Genomic DNA, 24,504 nt, shown 5'->3' with positions numbered 1-24,504 from the left:
ATTCCGGATGAAGTCATCCCTATCCTGATCAAAGCCAGGAAGGATGTAACCGCAAAAACATTATCACCGCAATTGGCGAAAATATGTTGCGTGGTGCGAGGCCAGTAAGGCCCGACGGAGGAAATTCAACTGGGTCGATTCCTACATTTCCTGCAAACAGGAGTGTCTATGGGCCAGAAATTGGGGTCCATTAAGGTTCAAATTTCGGCCCTGTCAATTTTCTTCCAAAAAGAACTAGCTTCAGTCCCTGAAGTTCAGACGCTGTAAAAGGGGTACTGCATATACAGCCTCCTTTTGTGCCTCCAGTGGCACTTTGGGATCTCAATGTAGTTTTGGGTTCCAAAAGTCACATTGGTTGGAACCACTTAAATCTGTGGAGTTAAAATATCTCACATGAAAAGTGGTCATGCTGTTGGCCCTGGCCTGGGCCAGGCGCGTGTCAGTATTGGCGGCTTTATCCTGAAAAAGCCCTTATCTGATTTTCCATTCGGACAGGGCGGAATTGAGGACTCGTCCTCAGTTTCTCCCCAAGGTGGTTTCAGCGTTTCACCTGAACCAACCTGTTTGTGGTGCCTGCGGCTACTAGGGACTTGGAGGATTCCAAGTTGCTGGACGTAGCCAGGGCCCTGAAAATATATGTTTCCAGGACGGCTGGAGTCAGAAAATCTGACTCGCTGTTTATCCTGTATGCACCCAACAAGCTGGGTGCTCCTGCTTCTAAGCAGACTATTGCTCGTTGGATTTGTAGTACAATTCAGCTTGCACATTCTGTGGCAGGCCTACCACAGCCAAAAATCTGTAAATGCCCACTCCACAAGGAAGGTGGGCTCATCTTGGGCGGCTGCCCGAGGAGTCTCGGCTTTACAACTTTGCCGAGCAGCTACTTGGTCAGGAGCAAATACGTTTGTAAAATTCTACAAAATTGATATCCTGGCTGAGGAGGACCTGGAGTTCTCTCATTTGGTGCTGCAGAGTCATCCGCACTCTCCCGCCCGTTTGGGAGCTTTGGTATAATCCCCATGGTCCTTACGGAGTCCCCAGCATCCACTTAGGACGTTAGAGAAAATAAGAATTTACTTACCGATAATTCTATTTCTCATAGTCCGTAGTGGATGCTGGGCGCCCATCCCAAGTGCGGATTGTCTGCAATACTTGTACATAGTTATTGTTACAAAAATCGGGTTATTATTGTTGTGAGCCATCTTTCAGAGGCTCCTCTGTTATCATGCTGTTAACTGGGTTCAGATCACAGGTTATACGGTGTGATTGGTGTGGCTGGTATGAGTCTTACCCGGGATTCAAAATCCTTCCTTATTGTGTACGCTCGTCCGGGCACAGTATCCTAACTGAGGCTTGGAGGAGGGTCATAGGGGGAGGAGCCAGTGCACACCAGCTAGTCATAAAGCTTTTACTTTGTGCCCAGTCTCCTGCGGAGCCGCTATTCCCCATGGTCCTTACGGAGTCCCCAGCATCCACTACGGACTATGAGAAATAGAATTATCGGTAAGTAAATTCTTATTTTAAGCATGATCGCTCCATGTGTACCCCCCACAGCGATAGCAATGCGCAGCCCCGTACATCGCTATCGCTGGTGCTAGATTGGCCTGCCATGCAGGCCAATCTAGCAGGTCGCTCATTTCACCCGCTGGGTGAAATGAGCGCCCCCCGTCTCCCCACGCACACTCAGCATACATCGTACTGTGCTGAGCGGTGGGAGAGATGTGTGCTGAGCGGTTCGCTCAGCACACATCTCTCCCACATCAGCCCGTGAATACGGGACTTAAGTGACATAAAAAGAATGAACTGGATTAGGGTAAATGAGAAATTTACCAGTGTGTTGAATAAATGATGTGGAAAGTTTATTAATGGCTTAATTTAATTGTGTAATTCCATGACAGTCTAAGTATCTTCCTCTTGCATATACAATATAGGTGTTTGGTTTTTGATTATTGCTATTGGAACCCTTTAGAGATGAGGCATGCTGGTCGCCTTTCCTGTCTACCATTTTTTTCCCATAACCCTTTTCTTTCTTTGTTTTTATTGGGACTATATAGTTAGCACAGAGAGCTCAGGTGTTAAGGCCTCTATGAACTATGGGGGTAATTCAGACCTGATCATAGCAGCAAATTTGTTAGCAGTTGGGCAAAACCATGTGCACTGCAGGAGGGGGGGGGGCAGATATATCGTGCAGAGAGAGATAGATTTGGGTGGGGTGTGTTCAAACTTAAATCTAAATTGCAGTGTAAAAATAAAGCAACCAGTATTTACACTGCACAGAAACAATATAACCCACCCAAATCTAACTCTCTCTGCAAATGTTATATCTGTCCGCCCCCCTGCAGTGCACATGGTTTTGCCCAATTGCTAACAAATTTGCTGCTACGATCAGGTCTGAATTACCCCCTATAGGTGGTGCTAAGTAGCATTAGATGGAGAACTTCTGCCATTCAGACTGACTTTCTGTATAATGTCTATTAAATATCTACTTAAGATTTTTTTCAAACTTTGCAGTGATGCTATTGTGATATATGAAATTGTTTAATTAAAAAAAAACTGTCAGGTTGCAAAAAAATAAATAAAAAAAGAATAGTACAAATGGCAAAAACCTTTAATATTTATTGATTTCTAAGTTTTGCATAGACATTCCTAATGTGATGTTCTGCAGTTCGCCTAATGAAGCTATTTGGCAGTCTAGGGGCGACAGAGAGGTGTTCATTCTACTGTTTGTGTGTATTAATGTATACAGACAACTTCTGTATTTTCCCTAAAGTAGTGTATTTCGCTAGAGAGGAATCCTTCCCTGTCTATTTGTCTTTTTCAGTCACAGTCCAGCTTCAAAGCTTCTGTAAGAAACACTAACCACACCAAAGACACAAGTGCACCAGGTAAGGCCCTAGTGTGTGTGTTTTTAATATTCTGTGTGACTTGCTCCATATGATTAAGATCCATTGCTATACAGGCTATGGTTCTTCTTCTACTTATCAGTACATATTTCTGATTTATGTCGGTCTTCTTCCCAATATCACCTGAATATCACTCTCTAGTTTATGGTGTACTGTGTTACTTCACTGCTGCCTTTTCTGCTAGACTGTAATTGTAAGTGTCGGAACTGACGGGGTTACCAAAGGCAGTGCCTGGATGGAGATAATCGCTATACTGGCTGCTCCACCTCCTTCCTCCCCATAGCCCTTCTCTGCCAACCTGCAGGGCCTTCTCCCACCCTGTACCCAGCTCCAGCCCCTACAGTGTGTGACAAATTATGTGGGTGGCCCCTCCTCTGGGACCTGCCCTGTGCCCCTTCTCACCTCCAACTTCATATGTTCCTACCCCCTGTCAGGTAGATGGTGTGGTGGGTAAGTCCAGCTGTCTCTGAGGGGGCAACATTTAACAATATATCTTGCCCCCAGGGCCATATCTAGGGTGGTGTGGCGCATATGCCCTGTGGGCGCACCGGCCACATCTACCCACAGTTGCCCTTTGTATGCTCCACCACCAACTGTGTACCACCTGTCCAATGTATAATAGTAGGGGTACGCTTGGCTCCTTCTCTGCTGGATGCACCAGGGACGTGCAGTCAGGGGAGGCAGTGCCTCCCCTGTCATTAATGATTAAAATAATGCAAAGAAGATACTTATGACACATATTCTGTTTCATAAGTATCTGCTTTAGGCTGTGTATTATTTTAATAATTTTACCCTATAAAAAACAGTTTCAAATGCGTTTTGGAGGCACCGTTCTCGGTGCCTCCTGCTGTCAGTGAGAAAGGTCCGAAAACGGGGCGGGGTCAAGCATTGGGCAGTGAAAGCCCATTAAAAAAAGCCCTATAAGCGGCACCTAATAGCAGTGCTGCTTTGACAGGGGCATGCTTTCAGCTCATATGAAAGCACGCCCCTATCACTGAAGAAGATATGATTGGGCAGTGGGAGGGCCGGCCCTATCATTAACCCTGGACGTGGTACGAGGCTGCGTAAGACGCGGGCACCACATTTAGGAGGGCGCCGCAGCCCGACATACCCTGCCGCAGTGAGATCTGTTCCCCCATCCCCCTGGTGTCTCCTGGTGTCCCCACTGCCAGCACAGCCAGCGCACACAGTCCCCTGTGTCCCCCCCCCCCCCCCCGTGTGTCCCTGCAGACGGTGCAGACAGACCCCTGTGTTCCCCCTTCCCCCTGGGGTGTCTTATGGTTCCCTGCTGCCAGGGCACACAGATCTGTGTTCCCCCTTCCCCCTGGTGTCTCTCATGGTTCCCCGCTGCCGGCTCACACAGATCCCTGTGTTCTCCCGTCCCCCCTTCCCCCTGTTGTCTCATGGTTCAGCCAGCTCACACAGTCCCCTGTGCGGGTGTCCAGGTGAGCACTGGTCAGGGGTCCAGGTGAGCAGGGAGGGTCAGAGAGGGGAGAATCATGGATTCCATGGGAGGACTTTCTGGCAGGGGGAATCACTTCAGTCGGTGAGAGGGATTGCTGTAACTGCAGAACTCTGCTGCTCTCTGCCTGGCAGCGTGAGAAAGGCTGTCTGTGAGGTGAGGTGGGGGGGGGGGGGGAATGTCTGCAGCCACAGTGACTCCTGCTGTGTCTGCCCGGCTGAATAGAGGACCTTGTAAGGCAGAGTCTGCCTAGTGTGATGAGAAGGGCTCTATGGCAGGAGGACTACTGCAGCATTGGACAGCCACAGAGCTGTGAAAATGGTGGGGAGACAGCGGGGAGGGTTCTGAAAAGATCCCTCACCTGCACAAGCTTCTGCATCAGTGACGGCTGCAGTAACTGGCAATGGCTTGTGGGTGGTAGCAGGCATCAGCACAGCGGCGGTATGGGTCATCGGCGGGACTTGGCTAACATTATGGCTGCAGTGCCTCACCAGCTACTGACCTCACCGCACGCCACTGGGGTGCATCGTCCGTCACTAACATACATTACAACAGGTAGTGCATACTAGCACACAAGCGGGACCTGAACACTTCTATATTGTTGACTTCTGTTATAAAAGCTAATTTTCTGCTTGTTGAAAGACATTGCTGCTTTTTAACTGCATGTGATTAGGGTTAGGGTAAGGAGGGGGGATTTCTACTGTGTTGCATAATGTGACTGGGGCATTATAACTGTGTGACATAATGTGTAAGGGACATTACTACTGTGTGTCATAATGCAGACGGGGCATTACTACTGTGTGATAGAATGTGTAAGGGGCATTACTACTGTGGGGCATTACTACTGTGCGGCATAATGTGTAAGGGGCATTACTACAGTGTGGCATAATGTGTAAGGGGCATTACTACTGTGTGTCATAATGTGTAAGGGGCATTACTACTGTGTGTCATAATGCGTATGGGGTATTACTACTGTGTAGCATAATGTGATTGGGGCATTACTACTGTGTGACATAATGTTTATGGGGCATTACTACTGTGTGTCATAATGCATATGGGGGGGTCATTCCGAGTTGATCGCACGCTAGCTGTTTTTAGCAGCCGTGCAAACGCATAGTCGCCGCCCACGGGGAGTGTATTTTCGCTTTGCAAGTGTGCGAACGCCTGTGCAGCCGAGCTCTGCAAAAACATTTTGTGCAGTTTCAGAGTAGGTCTGAACTTACTTAGCCCTTGCGATCACTTCAGTCTTTTTGGTGCCGGAATTTACGTCACACACCCGCCCTCCAAACGCCCAGACACGCCTGCGTTTTCCCTACCACTCCCAGAAAACGGTCAGTTGCCACCCTTAAATGCCCTCTTTCTGTCAGTCTTCTTACGATCGGCTGTGTGTATGGATTCTTCGTTAAATCCATAGCTCGGCAACGATCCGCATTGTACCCGTACGACACGCTTACGCATTGCGGTGCATACGCATGCGCAGTATTGACCTGATCGCAGCGCAGCGAAAATCGCCAGCGTGCAATCAACTCTGAATGACCCCCATGGGGCATTATTACTGTGTGACATAATGTATAAGGGGCATTACTACTGTGTGGCATAATGCATACGGGGCACTACTATTGTGTAGCGTAACATATATATACGGTACTACTATGTAGTGTAATGTGAATAAGGGGAACTGTTGTGTGGCGTAATGTGAATTGGAAATACTATATTGTGGCCACGCCCCTTCCCTACGAGACCGCATACCGGGCGTTTCAATGTCTCTATTTACAATATGGGGGGAAGGTCCCAATGCTCTTTTTGGCACAGGTCACCAAAATGTCTAATTACATCTCTGCTTGGCTGCTTGCCTGCCCCCATCCCAACCTAAAAACATTGTGGCGCCCCTAGCTGTAATGGGAAATAACACCCACAAATACAATACTGTAATTTAAAGACCCCATGCATAGTAAAACCTAATATTTCTATCTAGCAAATAACAGCTGAAAAGTGTATGGGAGATTATTTTAAGGCATGAATTGAAATTAGTTCTTTTTCTATAACTGCCTTTATTCAGTGTGCCAATGATCCTGTGTTTTGGTTAGGTAGATAACCTATTTGTTTCATAGCCATAGGCTGTCCAGGGGTGGTCTTCTGTATGCCGGCGGTCGGGCTCCCGGCGCTCAGTATACCGGCGCCGGGAGCCCGACAGCCGGCATACCGACACTTATTTTCCCTCGTGGGGGTCCACGACCCCCATAGAGGGAGAATAAAATAATGTGGCGCACGTAGCGCGCCACCGTGCCCGTAGCGTGGCGAGCGCAGCGAGCCCGCAAGGGGCTCATTTGTGCTCGCCACACTGTCGGTAAGCCTGAGGTCGGGCTCCCGGCGCCGGTATGCTGGTCGCCGGGAGCCCGACCGCCGGCCAGCCGTAGTGAACCCGCTGTCCAGTGATGCATATTGTTTTAGTCTGCAGAATGACTGCCTTGTCTGAATCAGGGAAAACAAGTATTGGTGAAACCCACTGAATGTCTGCCTCCAGGATATGTAGGTGATAAATTGCCTCAGTGGTGTCACATGTTCTTAGTGATCAGCTGTGTTTTTAGAAGCAATACATTAGCCCATTTAAGGACTGTCTTAATGGCAGAAATGTTTTTTGATTGATGCAGCCCAAAAAGAGTCCGCCTCCGTTGTATGTGGGTGGATATTTGCCTCAGTGATGTTTGGATGGATAGGTTGCAATTTCATCAATGTTATTATTATTAGTGTTTATAAGGTGGCACAAAATTCTGCATTGTCATACAGTGGTGCAGTGCAGCATCGTACACATTGTTAGTAGATGTAGAGGAACAATAGGCAAAGAACATTACAAGCAGTCAAAATTACAGGGGGTTTAAGAAGCTTAGATGCAAGAGTAAGCTAAACATAATACTGTACAAAAGGGGCCTATTCCTGAGTATCTGTGGTAGGCCGACGAGATTTACTGTGAATTGCGGACACAAATACAACAAAGCAACAGCGAAGACTGAACCAGTTCCCGCAACAGCTAACATGAAGTGGGTTTCTTGGGCAAATGCCAGGGAGGTTTCCAGTTGGCCAGAAATCCCCCAGCCAGTGGTTCAAATCATGACCACAATAGCAGTAGCATATAATATAATTTTACTAGCGCTTTGGCCACAACATACATTATTAAGGGTAGAATGGAACTGCCGCTCATGTCCAGTAGCAGTAGCTTTTTCGAGCAAGTCTGCTGTAGACATGTGTGCTCAATCAGCACACTGGACCAGAGCGGGCAGAGAGCAACTGCCAGCAAGAAGAGACAAGCATCTTAACATAAGGTGGGAGAATGTGTTCTTGGAAAGCTCAGTTCTGTCTCCCTTGGATTATATTATGTATGTATATTTATTATTGGACGCTTAACCTTGTCTCGACCACTTAAAGTATATTATTTATATAACATAAATATATATGGCTGATGTATTACACTGCACTTAATATGAGGAAGACTATAGCTTGTTAAGTCCTAATTATGCCATCTTCACGGGCTGCCACACTTGCTCTAAAATCAAGTATTTGGGGGGAAAAAATCTTTCTAGAAACCCTGCGTTTACCCCTGAGTTCCTGCAATGAAGTACCAAAATATTTCAGTTTTTGGAGATTGATGAATACACATCTGTATTCTTGTGTATGAATATGTGTGCCACTTCAGCACTGTAAGGGACACAAAAGATACAGTCTGTGTGATTTCTCCTGTGTTTCCCGAAAGTGATGAATAGGTCCAATTTCTCATACGTCCTAAAGGATGCTGGGGACACTTCAAGAGCCATGGGGTATATTCGGGACCCGCAGGAGACATGGGCACTTTAAGACTTTGAAGGGGTGAGAACTGGCTCCTCCCTCTATGCCCCTCCTCCAGACTCCAGTTTAGAATCTGTGCCCAGGCAGACTGGATGCACAACTGAGGAGCTCTACTGAGTTTCTCGGAAAAGACTTTATGTTAGGTTTTTTATTTTCAGGGAGGCTGCTGGCAATGGTCTCCCTGCAGCGTGGGACTTAGGGGAGAGAAGTCAGACCTACTTCTAGGGAGTTTAAAGGCTCTGCTTCTTGGCTACAGGACACCATTAGCTCCTGAGGGTTTGGAACACTAGGTACGCCTAGGGGTTCACTCCCATAGCCCGCCGTCACCCCCCTTGCAGAGCCAGAAGTCAGAAGACAGGTGAGTAGAAGAAGATAGAAGACTTCAGTGACGGCTTTCTGAGGTACCGCACAGCGATCGCGCTGCGCGCCATACTCCCATACACAGCGGCACTGCAGGGTGCGCGGGGGAGGGGGGGGGGCGCCCTGGGCAGTATTAGAAACCTTTTTTCAGGCTGGCAGAGTGAAATTGAAGTGCCTTGGCACTAAATTCGTACCCCCGTTGGCATTATTTGTTTAAAAAAGAGCGGGCTGAAGCGCGCCATGTAGGGGGCAGGGCTTAGCCCTCACAGCTCTCATCAGCGCCATTTTCTCTCCAGAGCATGCAGAGACGCTGGTCCTTCCTCACCACTGCTATAACAAGTAACAGGGTGACAAAATGGCGGGGGCACAGCAAATTTGGTGCAAAATTAAGTGATTATAAAGCGCTGCAGGGTCTGTGGCATTATATATAAGGTTTCAGAACCGGGACAGGCGCTGGGTTGTGAGCTGGTAAACTCCCTCTGTATTTCTCTGACAGGCTTTACTGTGGGTCTGTCCCCCTTTTGGCCCAGTGTGTCTGTGGGTGTCGGTACAGGTGTGTCGGCATGTCTGAGGCGGAGTGCTCTTAGCAGGAGGAGACTGTGTTGGGGGCAGAAACGGCTGTGGGAGTGACCCTGTCGGCACCGCCGACTCCTGACTGGGTAAATGTGTTGAATGCTTTGAATGTTAATGTGGCTCTTATTAATAAGAGATTAGATAAATCTGAGTCTCAGAACCAGGTATGGAAAAAATCTGTGGAGGATGTGTTATCACAGGTACAGACCCCCCTCGGGGTCACATAAACGTTCGTTTGTGCAGTTAGCAGACACAGATACCGACACGGACTCCAGTGTCGACTATAGTGATACCAGATTAGACCCAAAATTGGCAAAGAGCATTCAGTACATGATTGTGGCAATAAAAGACGTGTTGCATATCTCCGAGGACCCTGCTGTTCCTGATACTAGGGTCTGAATGTATAAGGGAAAGAAACCTGAGGTAACGTTTACTCACTCTCATGAACTGAATGCCCTTTTTGAAAAAATTTGTGAAAATCCTGACAGAAAGTTTCTGATTCCCAAAAGGATTCAAATGGCGTATCTCGTTCGGCCCTAGATTTTAGAAATAGTGTCCCAGGGGTACAAACTGGAGTTTCAAGACGTTCCCCCTCGACGTTTTTTCAAATCAGCCTTACCAGCTTCTCTTCCGAACAGGAAAGTAGTATGCGATGCAATACAAAAGTTGTGTCTGAATCAAGTCATTGTCAGGGTTCCCCCGGCACAACAGGGAGAAGGCTTTTATTCAAGCCTGTTTGTGGTCCCGAAGCCGGATGGCTCGGTCAGACCAATTCTGAACCTAAAGTCCCTCAATCTTTACCTGAGAAAATTCAAATTCAAGATGGAATCTCTCCGAGCAGTGATCTCCAGTCTCGAGGAAGGGGATTTTATGGTGTCGGTCGACATAAAGGATGCCTACTTACACAACCCCATATATCCTCCGCATGAGGCTTACCTGAGGTTTGCTACTCAGGATTGTCATTACCAATTTCAGACGTTGCCGTTTTGGTCTGTCCACGGCTCCGAGGATTTTCACCAAGGTAATGGCGGAAATGATGGTCCTCCTTCGCAGGCAAGGAGTCACGATTATCCCGTACCTGGACGATCTCCTGATAAAGGCGAGATCCAAAGACAAGCTGGAGCAGGACATTGCGCTCTCCCTGACAGTGCTGCAACAACATGGTTGGCTCCTAAACCTGCCAAAGTCACAGTTGAATCCGACGAAGCGGCTGTTGTTTTTGGGAATGATTCTGGACACGGAATTACAGAGAGTTTTTCTTCCAGAAGAGAAGGCTCTGGAAATTCAGAGTTTGGTAAAACAAATTCTGAAACCAGCGAGAGTATCAATTCATCAATGCACTCGGTTGCTGGGGAAGATGGTGGCGGCCTACGAGGCCATTTAGTTTGGCAGATTCCATGCCAGAGTGTTTCAGTGGGACCTGTTGGACAAGTGGTCCGGATCCCATCTGCACATGCACCGGAAAATAGTCCTATCCTCCAAGACCAGAATCTCACTCCTGTGGTGGCTGCACAGTTCTCACCTCCTAGAGGGACGCAGGTTCGGGATCCAGGACTGGATCCTAGTAACCACGGAAGCGAGTCTCCGAGGCTGGGGAGCAGTCACACCAGGGGGAAACCTTCCAGGGAAAATGGTCAAGCCAGGAAGTTTGTCTACACATAAACGTTCTGGAGTTAAGGGCCATTTACAACGGCCTTCTTCAAGCGGAACATCTTCTTCGCAATCTGCCCGTCCTAATACAATCGGACAATATAACAGCAGTGGCGCACATAAACTGCCAGGGCGGAACAAAGAGCAGGGCGGCAATGGCAGAGGCCACAAAAGTTCTCCGCTGGGCGGAAAGACATACAAGCGCTCTTTCAGCAGTCTTCATTCCAGGAGTGTACAACTGGGAAGCAGACTTCCTCAGCAGACACGATCTCCATCCAGGAGAGTGGAGTCTTCATCAAGAGGTCTTCACAGAAGTGACAAGTCTTTGGGGAATTCCTCAAATAGACATGATGGCGTCTCGCATCAACAAGAAACTTCAGAGATATTGTTCCAGGTCGAGTGACCCTCAAGCAATAGTGGTGGACGCGCTGGTAACACCATGGGTGTTTCAGTCGGTGTACGTGTTTCCTCCGCTTCCACTCATTCCAAAGGTGCTAAAGATCATAAGAAGAACAAAGGTTCAGGTGATCCTCATTGCTCCAGACTGGCCAAGGAGGGCTTGATATCCAGATCTTCAGGAATTACTCATAAGAGATCCCTGTGGATGTGTATAGAATTAGTGCAATAGGGTGCGCTTCAAATGAATCTAATACGTGGCCAATAAATTGCTTAGGTGTAAAAATAAAAGGTCATACTTCCCTTAATACTTCACATATGCAAATGAGGTCCTTAGAGGAGTTCCATATGGAAAAGAGTAGATAAAAAAGCATATAGTGTAGTATATTTGTGTAGGGAAGATTTATTACACTGACATTCAAGGTACAAATAACACAAGTAAGATACACATAAAAACTAATAATCCTTCTTTAAAATTAATAATTCCCCAAATGGAGGGTGATATAGGTGGAGGATTACCAGAGGAGAGTGTATAGTGGGCGTTTCAGATGTAACCTTAGGGTAACTGGCTCCGGAACCTGGTTCCCTCGTCCACGTCACAAACGTCTGGTCAGCCTTTCCCCTTTCCGCAGTTCATTCAAATCTCCAATCTCCTGCTGCTACGCGTTTCGGGATCAACCCTTCATCAGGCAGTGAGAGTGGAGTGTACAGAAATCCTATTTATACCCTTAGTGAGATTCATTTCCGGGTCAGGGATCATGTCTGAACCCGGATAAGGAATACATAGTTCTTTTGGTTTTAACTTAAATATTCCAATCAATTAAGTACATAACATGCATACATTTTATAAAACATTTTTTGAAACTTTAAATTGTCACAGAATTATGTGTTTTAAAAATCGCGTTCCGGTCACCGGAAGTGACGTTGCCGCAACTTCCGGTTGCGGACGCGAGGTTAATATGCCTCGAGTTTCTCTATTAGGTCGTACGGCGGTGTTGATGAACAGTACTGAGTACTCCTTTACTTATTTGTCTGTTCAAAGTTCATATATCTTGTAATAACGGTTCCGCATTCACTTCCGTATGGTGGAACGCACCTTGAACCGCACCGGTACTTCCGGTGACGCACTTCCTTCGCATACTCATAATGGAACACAGCGTCCCTGCTGGTAGTGTATATAGAGTTTATGACGGTTATGTATCTCAATGGGCAGCATGTATTTTTGGTTCAGAGGTCATGCCTGTGCCCAGATAAATAATACAAATAACGTTATAAGCACAATATCATAATAATAAAAATAATAATAAAACAAATTTAACAGCTAAAAAAGTCTTTTTGCAGATATACTAGGAGGTCATGTGTCCATTTCTCAGAAGTGGTACTTTATAAATTGAAAGTCTCTTGGATATATACTGGATGATGGTTCAGAGATCTTCTTCTTGTTTATCCCATTAATAATTAGTCCGGAGCATTTTTCAGTCTTATGGTACGCATTCTGAAACGTACCAGTGTTTCCAGTGACTTATTTACTTGACAACAGTTTCATTTAGATGATGGAACACAGTGTCCCTACTGTTAATCTAAATGGAATAAATAGATATACATCTAAATGGGTATCATGAATGATATATGTGAAACATTTAAATTGATTTAATTATTAAGGTGACGGGAAAGATGTGATGTGCATGCATTGTATAGACATAGGTGAATGGTGCCTATACATGGATAGGGGTGAGGGTGATGATGGTTAAAAGAGAGTGGAATGTTACTGAAGGAACAATTTTATTTCAAAATCTGCATTGAGTCCATGAGGAGTAAGGCTTTTGGTTTTATGTATCCATTTCATTTCGCTTTTAGCCAACCGGGTCGCTTCGTCTCTATATCTCCAGTTGTTCTTTACATTCTCGATTGCTAGGAAACGGATGATGTTTTGAGTTGAACAGTTGTGTTTTTCTTTGAAGTGATTTGATAGTGAATGTGTGGTCAGCCCTTTTTTGATGTTCCGGAGATGCTCACCAAGTCTGGTTTTTAAGGCTCTACTGGTCCGGCCGATATAAATGAGATTGCAGCTACATTCAATCATATATACTACATTGGTAGTATGACACGTCATGAATTGTTGTAACTTGTATTTGGTGTTCTTAACTGTGAAATCTTCAAATTTGGATTGCTCTGATTTAATTTCTCGACATGCTTGACATGCTCCGCATCTGAAGAAACCTTTGTTCCTTATGGGGTGATTGTCGTGGTATGGTAAGGCACTTCTGGTGAGCTTATCTTTAAGGTTTGGTGCTTTCCTATAAATGAATTTGGGTGCTTGGGGTAGGGCTTCTTTGAAAACCGGATCTTTTAATAGAAGATGCCAGTGCCTTCGTACAATGGATTCCATTTTTTTGTGTTGGTGGTTGTACTGAGTGATGAATGCAAACTGGGTTTTTTTGTCCTCCACTTTTTTCTTCTTGGAATTTACTAAAAGGTCTTTGCGGTCTTGTTGGAGAACTTCATTCTTGAATTTTTCTAAGTTTTTTTTCTTCATATCCTTTGTCCAGGAAACCCTTCTTCATGTCCTCAATTTGTTCCTCTCATACTCTCTTGTTACTGCAATTCCGCCTTAGTCTCAAGAATTGGCTTTTTGGGACGCTAGTCAGCCAGTTGACATGATGTTGGCTTGTCATGCTGATATAGTTATTGGCGTCTGTCGGTTTTTTGAAGCATTTTGTTTCCAATCTTCCTTCTTCAGTGTATAATGTTAAATCCAGAAAATTGATTTCTGTTTGGCTGGTTGTGATGCTCAATTTAATGTTTAAGTCATTTTGGTTTAGATGTTCCGAAAAACTGTCAAGAGTGTTTTTATTGCCTTTCCAGAAAAAAATTATATCATCGATATAACGATACCAGAAAGTGAGTTCCTTTCCGAACTCCTGGCTTGGCTTTATGTTCTTTTCCTCCCAATATGACATGAACAAGTTTGCGAAACTTGGTGCGAATTTCGTACCCATTGCGGTCCCCACTGATTGATTATAATATGTTCCATCAAAATAGAAGTAGTTGTTTTTGAGTATGAAGTTTATCCCTTCCAGTAAAAATTCTTTTTTGTTTTCTGAATATTCCGTCTCGTCCAGGTAATACTTCACAGCTTCCAGTCCTTTTTCATGTGGTATGTTGGTGTATAATGCTTCCACGTCGGCTGTTGCCATCCAAGTATTCTGAGCCCATTCGTATGCGTTAATTTTCTGTAGTACATCAGTCGTATCTTTAAGATGAAAATCTGTTTTAGATACTAAGGGTTGCAAATGGGTATCAATAAATTCCGACAAATTTGCTGTTAAGCTTCCTACTCCCGCAATGATTGGTCTACCCGGAGGATTTAGAGGGTTCTTATGTACCTTGGGTAACACATATATGGTCGGTATAGCTGGATCTGTGACATTTATGTACTCAAATTCTTTCTCGGTAATTGTTTTATTATTTAGGTAAGTCTTCAGTAGTTGATTTAGACCATTTTTTATTCTGTTAGTGGGGTCACTCCTTAACTTCGCGTATGTGTTCCCATCATTCAATTGGCGGTGGATCTCCTTTACATAGTCCTCCTTATTTAGTATTGCCACCCCTCCTCCTTTATCGCATGGTTTTATGACTATGCTTTCATCTTTCTGTAGAATCTTTAGGGCTGTACGTTCCTTTTTTGATAGGTTCCACTTCTTTGTCCTTACTTTGTCTAATTTCTCCAGGTCTTCTAGGACAGATTTGTGAAAGCTGTCCACTAGGCTTCCTTTTAGATATTTCGGGTAAAAAGTGGACTTCTTCTTGAAAGTTTCCCTTGGTGTGTTTGTTTCTTCTTGAGCCCTTGCTGTGTTCGCTTCTTCTTGGTCAGCAGAATTTTTGGTTATGAAGAACTTCTTAATGGTGAGTTTTCTGATGAACTTTTCTACGTCTATGAATACATCAAAGGGGGAGGATTTGTGGGTTGGTGCATATTTGAGACCTTTTAACAAAAGTTTTTCTTCTATAGTGGTTAGAACCCTCGTGCTTAAGTTAAATATTTTTCCTTGAGTGGTTTCAGTGCTTTTAGTCTCGTTTGTTTAGTCTCGTTTGTAGTTGTGGTGGATTTCTTATTTCTTTTTGTTTTTCTCTTCTTGATGCCACCTCTTTTTCCGCTTTTCCTTTCGGTTAATATTTCCGGTATTGTCGCTGTCCTAAAAAACGGACATGGTCGTCTTGTTTCTGGTATTTTGATTTTGTATTTCCCCTCCAGTTATTATCCGGATGGTCCCTATAATTTCTATTCCATTCCTCTCCATAATAATAATGTCTTCTGTTTCCATATTCGTTCTGATACGGACTTCTGTTCCTCTGATGATGGTAATTCCTATTGTTCCATGGTCTACCTCCTCTTGTTCTCCCTTGGGATGGATGCCGAACTCTTCTTATGTCCCTCTTTGGGCTTGTATAATCAAAATCTGCTTCCCTTTCGGGTGAGATGTCTTCCAGTTCTTCCGTTATTCTTGAATTGCCATCCCTGATATGATGTTTATTCCTGGATGGTCTTCTCTGAACTCTATGTTGTAATCTGGATCTCCGACTTAGACTGGGCAGTCTCCTGTCACTCTTAAAGCGTGGGCAGTCTTCTCTGTGTAAAATTTCCTCTGTTGTTTTTGGTGTTGAAGCTTCATGTTCTTCTATTATGGAACATATAGAGACTGTTGAATTGTCATCTTTCATATGTACAAAGGGATCCTTGCCTTCTTTCTTATAATAGTCATGGTCTCGTTTAAGTTTCTTTTGTTTCTTTATTATGATTTCTTTCGTGTTAACCATGATCTCTATATGTTCCATAATAGAAGAACATGAAGCTTCAACACCAGAAACAACAGAGGAAATTTTACACAGAGAAGACTGCCCACGCTTTAAGAGTGACAGGGATGGCAATTCAAGAATAACGGAAGAACTGGAAGACATCTCACCCGAAAGGGAAGCAGATTTTGATTATACAAGCCCAAAGAGGGACATAAGAAGAGTTCGGCATCCATCCCAAGGGAGAACAAGAGGAGGTAGACCATGGAACAATAGGAATTACCATCATCAGAGGAACAGAAGTCCGTATCAGAACGAATATGGAAACAGAAGACATTATTATTATGGAGAGGAATGGAATAGAAATTATAGGGACCATCCGGATAATAACTGGAGGGGAAATACAAAATCAAATTACCAGAAACAAGACGACCATGTCCGTTTTTTAGGACAGCGACAATACCGGAAATATTAACCGAAAGGAAAAGAGGAAAAAGAGGTGGCATCAAGAAGAGAAAAACAAAAAGAAATAAGAAATCCACCACAACTACAAACGAGACTAAAAGCACTGAAACCACTCAAGGAAAAATATTTAACTTAAGCACAAGGGTTCTAACCACTATAGAAGAAAAACTTTTGTTAAAAGGTCTCAAATATGCACCAACCCACAAATCCTCCCCCTTTGATGTATTCATAGACGTAGAAAAGTTCATCAGAAAACTCACCATTAAGAAGTTCTTCATAACCAAAAATTCTGCTGACCAAGAAGAAGCGAACACAGCAAGGGCTCAAGAAGAAACAAACACACCAAGGGAAACTTTCAAGAAGAAGTCCACTTTTTACCCGAAATATCTAAAAGGAAGCCTAGTGGACAGCTTTCACAAATCTGTCCTAGAAGACCTGGAGAAATTAGACAAAGTAAGGACAAAGAAGTGGAACCTATCAAAAAAGGAACGTACAGCCCTAAAGATTCTACAGAAAGATGAAAGCATAGTCATAAAACCATGCGATAAAGGAGGAGGGGTGGCAATACTAAATAAGGAGGACTATGTAAAGGAGATCCACCGCCAATTGAATGATGGGAACACATACGCGAAGTTAAGGAGTGACCCCACTAACAGAATAAAAAATGGTCTAAATCAACTACTGAAGACTTACCTAAATAATAAAACAATTACCGAGAAAGAATTTGAGTACATAAATGTCACAGATCCAGCTATACCGACCATATATGTGTTACCCAAGGTACATAAGAACCCTCTAAATCCTCCGGGTAGACCAATCATTGCGGGAGTAGGAAGCTTAACAGCAAATTTGTCGGAATTTATTGATACCCATTTGCAACCCTTAGTATCTAAAACAGATTTTCATCTTAAAGATACGACTGATGTACTACAGAAAATTAACGCATACGAATGGGCTCAGAATACTTGGATGGCAACAGCCGACGTGGAAGCATTATACACCAACATACCACATGAAAAAGGACTGGAAGCTGTGAAGTATTACCTGGACGAGACGGAATATTCAGAAAACAAAAAAGAATTTTTACTGGAAGGGATAAACTTCATACTCAAAAACAACTACTTCTATTTTGATGGAACATATTATAATCAATCAGTGGGGACCGCAATGGGTACGAAATTCGCACCAAGTTTCGCAAACTTGTTCATGTCATATTGGGAGGAAAAGAACATAAAGCCAAGCCAGGAGTTCGGAAAGGAACTCACTTTCTGGTATCGTTATATCGATGATATAATTTTTTTCTGGAAAGGCAATAAAAATTCGGAACATCTAAACCAAAATGACTTAAACATTAAATTGAGCATCACAACCAGCCAAACAGAAATCAATTTTCTGGATTTAACATTATACACTGAAGAAGGAAGATTGGAAACAAAATGCTTCAAAAAACCGACAGACGCCAATAACTATATCAGCATGACAAGCCAACATCATGTCAACTGGCTGACTAGCGTCCCAAAAAGCCAATTCTTGAGACTAAGGCGGAATTGCAGTAACAAGAGAGTATGTGAGGAACAAATTGAGGACATGAAGAAGGGTTTCCTGGACAAAGGATATGAAGAAAAAAACTTAGAAAAATTCAAGAATGAAGTTCTCCAACAAGACCGCAAAGACCTTTTAGTAAATTCCAAGAAGAAAAAAGTGGAGGACAAAAAAACCCAGTTTGCATTCATCACTCAGTACAACCACCAACACAAAAAAATGGAATCCATTGTACGAAGGCACTGGCATCTTCTATTAAAAGATCCGGTTCTCAAAGAAGCCCTACCCCAAGCACCCAAATACATTTATAGGAAAGCACCAAACCTTAAAGATAAGCTCACCAGAAGTGCCTTACCATACCACGACAATCACCCCATAAGGAACAAAGGTTTCTTCAGATGCGGAGCATGTCAAGCATGTCGAGAAATTAAATCAGAGCAATCCAAATTTGAAGATTTCACAGTTAAGAACACCAAAGACAAGTTACAACAATTCATGACGTGTCATACTACCAATGTAGTATATATGATTGAATGTAGCTGCAATCTCATCTATATCGGCCGGACCAGTAGAGCCTTAAAAACCAGACTTGGTGAGCATCTCCGGAACATCAAAAAAGGGCTGACCACACATTCACTATCAAATCACTTCAAAGAAAAACACAACTGTTCAACTCAAAACATCATCCGTTTCCTAGCAATCGAGAATGTAAAGAACAACTGGAGATATAGAGACGAAGCGACCCGGTTGGCTAAAAGCGAAATGAAATGGATACATAAAACCAAAAGCCTTACTCCTCATGGACTCAATGCAGATTTTGAAATAAAATGGTTCCTTCAGTAACATTCCACTCTCTTTTAACCATCATCACCCTCACCCCTATCCATGTATAGGCACCATTCACCTATGTCTATACAATGCATGCACATCACATCTTTCCCGTCACCTTAATAATTAAATCAATTTAAATGTTTCACATATATCATTCATGATACCCATTTAGATGTATATCTATTTATTCCATTCAGATTAACAGTAGGGACACTGTGTTCCATCATCTAAATGAAACTGTTGTCAAGTAAATAAGTCACTGGAAACACTGGTACGTTTCAGAATGCGTACCATAAGACTGAAAAATGCTCCGGACTAATTATTAATGGGATAAACAAGAAGAAGATCTCTGAACCATCATCCAGTATATATCCAAGAGACTTTCAATTTATAAAGTACCACTTCTGAGAAATGGACACATGACCTCCTAGGATATCTGCAAAAAGACTTTTTTAGCTGTTAAATTTGTTTTATTATTATTTTTATTATTATGATATTGTGCTTATAACGTTATTTGTATTATTTATCTGGGCACAGGCATGACCTCTGAACCAAAAATACATGCTGCCCATTGAGATACATAACCGTCATAAACTCTATATACACTACCAGCAGGGACGCTGTGTTCCATTATGAGTATGCGAAGGAAGTGCGTCACCGGAAGTACCGGTGCGGTTCAAGGTGCGTTCCACCATACGGAAGTGAATGCGGAACCGTTATTACAAGATATATGAACTTTGAACAGACAAATAAGTAAAGGAGTACTCAGTACTGTTCATCAACACCGCCGTACGACCTAATAGAGAAACTCGAGGCATATTAACCTCGCGTCCGCAACCGGAAGTTGCGGCAACGTCACTTCCGGTGACCGGAACGCGATTTTTAAAACACATAATTCTGTGACAATTTAAAGTTTCAAAAAATGTTTTATAAAATGTATGCATGTTATGTACTTAATTGATTGGAATATTTAAGTTAAAACCAAAAGAACTATGTATTCCTTATCCGGGTTCAGACATGATCCCTGACCCGGAAATGAATCTCACTAAGGGTATAAATAGGATTTCTGTACACTCCACTCTCACTGCCTGATGAAGGGTTGATCCCGAAACGCGTAGCAGCAGGAGATTGGAGATTTGAATGAACTGCGGAAAGGGGAAAGGCTGACCAGACGTTTGTGACGTGGACGAGGGAACCAGGTTCCGGAGCCAGTTACCCTAAGGTTACATCTGAAACGCCCACTATACACTCTCCTCTGGTAATCCTCCACCTATATCACCCTCCATTTGGGAAATTATTAATTTTAAAGAAGGATTATTAGTTTTTATGTGTATCTTACTTGTGTTATTTGTACCTTGAATGTCAGTGTAATAAATCTTCCCTACACAAATATACTACACTATATGCTTTTTTATCTACTCTTTTCCATATGGAACTCCTCTAAGGACCTCATTTGCATATGTGAAGTATTAAGGGAAGTATGACCTTTTATTTTTACACCTAAGCAATTTATTGGCCACGTATTAGATTCATTTGAAGCGCACCCTATTGCACTAATTCTATACACATCCACATTGATACTTTGGTAATAGGGATTACCTTTGGTGCAAAGGGGGTAGCTGCTTTGGTTCAAAGTTGGCGCCATATTAGCTCTCTATACTTTCTATACAACATAAGAGATCCCTGGCCTCTTCCTCTTCTTCAGGCTAGGAAAGGAGTGATGTCTAAACATTACCACCGTGTTTGTAGGAAATATGTATCTTGGTGTGAATCCAAGAAGGCTCCTACGGAAGAATTTCAGCTAGGGCGTTTTCTCCATTTCCTGCAAGCAGGTGTGGATGCGGGCCTAAAGTTAGGCTCGATTAAAGTACAAATTTTGGCCTTATCGGTTTTCTTTCAAAAACAATTGGCCTCCTTTCCGGAAGTTCAGACTTTCGTGAAAGGAGTTTTGCACATCCAACCTCCCTTTGTGCTCCCAGTGGCACCATGGGATCTTAACGTGGTGTTGCATTTTCTTCAATCACATTGGTTTGAACCTTTACAGAACGTTGAGTTGAAATTTCTCACTTGGAAAGTGGTCATGCTATTGGCCTTGGCATCTGCAAGACGGGTGTCTGAGTTAGCGGCTTTGTCTCACAAGAGTCCTTATTTAATCTTCCATGAAGATAGAGCAGAGTTGAGGACTCGTCAACAATTTCTGCCGAAGGTGGTTTCATCGTTCCACATGAACCAGCCTATTGTGGTACCAGTGGCTACTGACGCCTTCGCGGAGTCAAAATCCCTAGATGTTGTCAGGGCCTTGAAGATTTATGTCACCAGAATGGCTCAACTTAGGAAAACAGAGGCTCTGTTTTTCCTGTATGCAGCCAACAAGATTGGAACGCCTGCTTCCAAGCAGACTATTGCGCGCTGGATCTGTAATACGATTCAGCATGCTCATTCTACGGCTGGATTGCCGTAACCGAAATCAGTAAAGGCCCACTCTACCAGGAAAGTGGGCTCCTCCTGGGCGGCTGCCCGCGGAGTCTCGGCATTACAACTCTGCCGAGCGGCTACTTGGTCGGGTTCAAACACTTTTGCTTAATTTTACAAGTTTGATACCCTGGCTGATGAGGACCTCATGTTTGGTCAATCAGTGCTGCAGAGTCATCCGCACTCTCCCGCCCGTTCTAGAGCTTTGGTATAAACCCCATGGTTCTTGAAGTGTCCCCGGCATCCTCTAGGACGTATGAGAAAATAGGATTTTAATACCTACCGGTAAATCCTTTTCTCTTAGTCCGTAGAGGATGCTGGGTGCCCGTGCCAGTGCTGACTCTATCTGCAGTTATTAGTTATGTTTACACACGGGTTGTGTTATGTTGTAGTCAGCCTGTTGCTGACATTGTTCATGCCGTTGACTGGAGTTTTGTTTAATGCCATGTTGTACGGCGTGTTTGAGGTGTGAGCTGGTATGTGTCCCACCTTAGTTACCTATAAATCCTTTCTTCGAAATGTCAGTCTCCCTGGGCACAGTTCCTATAACTGGAGTCTGGAGGAGGGGCATAGAGGGAGGAGCCAGTTCACACCCCTTCAAAGTCTTAAAGTGCCCATGTCTCCTGCGGATCCCGTCTATACCCCATGGTTCTTGAAGTGTCCCCAGCATCCTCTATGGACTAAGAGAAAAGGATTTACCGGTAGGTATTAAAATCCTATTATTATGTTGTTTTTTTTAAATCTAAAAACATGCAGAAAATGTTTTCTGTATATGTAACTGGGCCAAATACATTATTGAATAGTCCTCTTAATAGCCTAGGTATTTAACAAAAAACAAATAGTAGTAGCAGATAAGATGACAGGAGGAGGGAGGGTCCTGCTCATGAAATTTTACAATCTCATGCACAAGATGGGATGTTGGGTTTAGCTTTCCGTTTACTGCAAAAGTACTTATATAGAATCCAGGAGTAATAGCATTCCGGCCAATCACACTCAAATATGCAGAAAAAAAGGATCCAGGGGTATGTCTAGCACTATTTTCATGTCATCTCTCTCATCAACAATCCCCCCTCTCATCATCATGACTCCCAAATTCACTCCAACCATCTTGTTCTGCCCACCCTCCTCTCCACCCACATCATTATATCCCCATCGATACCCAATCTCTGTCACTTCATTAATTATGACCATATTATGCCACACCGTAGTGCCCACAATTCGTGTTATACCACATAGAACTTGACAATGTACTGTATTGTATATAGTACATGTGCAACTGACTGCATTGCTCTCCATCTCTTGTGCAGATAAGGAGCAGCTGCATGAAGTCTGTTCTAAGGAGCCTAAAGATGCCAATACGTTTGATTCTAGTAAACAAAAGAAAGATACAGAAAGTAAGAAAGATGAGTACAAGTGGAGGCTGGCACAGCTCCTAGGATTGGGACAGACAGACGGCCAAGGGTACCAGAGCGACACCAACTCTGCAGAAAGTGTGTGCACGGAGGACTTTGCAGTGAAGTTTAATCAAGGACTGATTCAGCCAATAGCAAATAGCAGGGGCAGCGATGGAAAAACATTGGCAGACTGTTCTGAAGGAATATCCCTATCACTTCCATTATGCGAGGGCAGCACTGCAGATAACTTCTCACTGAACACAGCAAGAAGAGAAGACATCCTGCAACAGTTCAAAGATGAGTTAGGAGATGACTTGCAGGCTGCTCTTACCATGAGTGTTGAAGACAAACTTCCAGCAAACCGTAAAAATAGGAGAGATAGTGTTGAGTCCTTGGGGGGGCGAATATCCAGACTTAGCCAAGCAAATATTTCTGAGCCAATAGACTTACTCAGTTTGGAGAAAAGGAGTTCTGCTGTAAGCCGCTTGTCATCTAGAGGTGGAGATGAGCACCAGGAAGGCCCAGGTACTCTCAAAGGTCACTTGGTAGATACGCCGCTTACTCTACATGCTCGTAGCTCTGAGGAGCGAAGACACATCAGCAGGACTGATGCTCCACAGTCATTCAATGGTTATCAGGCTGCCAGGCAGGATAATATGACTGCTGAGAAGTTAGAGCCATGTTTATCTGAGGAACCTGCTGCTGATGTATCTTCATATGATACAGCATCATTTATTCCTAAGGAGAACATTGAGCAGAAGAGTAAAAGCGAATGTAAAAAGGCAGAGAATACGATGAGCACAGCTCACAGCAGCAGGCAGGGCTCCCGTACAGACACATTAGACGCAGGCAGGTGGACATCATCATCATTACCACACTCCAAGAATGTATTTTTAGGTCACACAAAAGAAGATGACAAGAATGCGGCCATTGTCTCTCAGCAGACAGACTTCAGTGTGCTGCCCAGCCATGTGGACAGGAAGGACGTGGCTACACGGAAAGCGTTATCCAGTGAGAAAGTTGGAAGAGAAATAACACAAACAAACTGTAACTTCAGTTTAAGTAAGTCATTGAATTTCCCCCATAGAGTAGGTATATGTTGTATTGTTTATCTATATGAAAGACTGGCCATACTGATGGGCCTGCCCAGAGATTATTATGTGAAGAGGATTAGTCATGAGGAGTCATTTTGCAGGAAAGACCACTTTCTACTTAGACGTTAAATTTGTTACCTGTGTTACATCTGTTATACCAACCACTGCTGGGCTAATGGAATGTATGCTGGTGAGTTGTTTTTTTTACATTCAGTTAGGTCAATAATATTCATAGGAGTGTCTAGAGCAACCATTGAAATGTGTAGTGAGGAATTACCCCCACTCTCAGTGGTAAAGGGCCCCATACACTAGGACGATAATGCCCGATTTCATCTGATTTCGGGCATTCGGCCCGATATATCGGGTGGAATCGGACATTTTGTAGGTGTTTCTTATCCGATCCGATGCGCATTGCCGTGAGCTTCGGATCGGATCCTCCAGATTGAATGTACTGCACATTCAATCATGTCCGACCCTGCAGTCATGGCTGGGATCGCCCAGGATCGCCCAAGATACATCGTATGCAAAAGGACAGCATACAATGCATCATGGGCGATCCTGCCCCCCGAGAGGCTGCCGGGGTGATCGCCTGCGACATGTCAGACGGACATGTCGCGTAATTGTATGGGGCGCTTAACAGATTCCCCCATTGGTATTTCCCTTACCACACAATGTTCATATGTCCCCACTAGGGAACAGGTCACGGGATTTAGGCCCAAAAACGTCCG

At 44.0% G+C, this 24,504-nt stretch overlaps 1 protein-coding gene across 1 annotated transcript in view; it reads left to right on the top strand.

Moving 5' to 3' along the window:
• LOC135064304 (trichohyalin-like) overlaps positions 1-24,504 on the top strand; it is a 242,588-nt gene that overhangs the window by 29,010 nt on the left and 189,074 nt on the right. The window contains exons 4-5 of the mRNA XM_063964273.1: positions 2,822-2,885; positions 22,596-23,744. Of these exons, the coding sequence (XP_063820343.1) occupies positions 2,822-2,885; positions 22,596-23,744 (1,213 nt within the window). The remainder of the gene's footprint in view (positions 1-2,821; positions 2,886-22,595; positions 23,745-24,504) is intronic.

This window comes from Pseudophryne corroboree, chromosome 1 (assembly GCF_028390025.1).
Source record: "Pseudophryne corroboree isolate aPseCor3 chromosome 1, aPseCor3.hap2, whole genome shotgun sequence".
NCBI classification, from domain to species: Eukaryota; Metazoa; Chordata; class Amphibia; order Anura; family Myobatrachidae; genus Pseudophryne; species Pseudophryne corroboree.
This window is presented reverse-complemented; position numbering and strand designations above follow the sequence as displayed.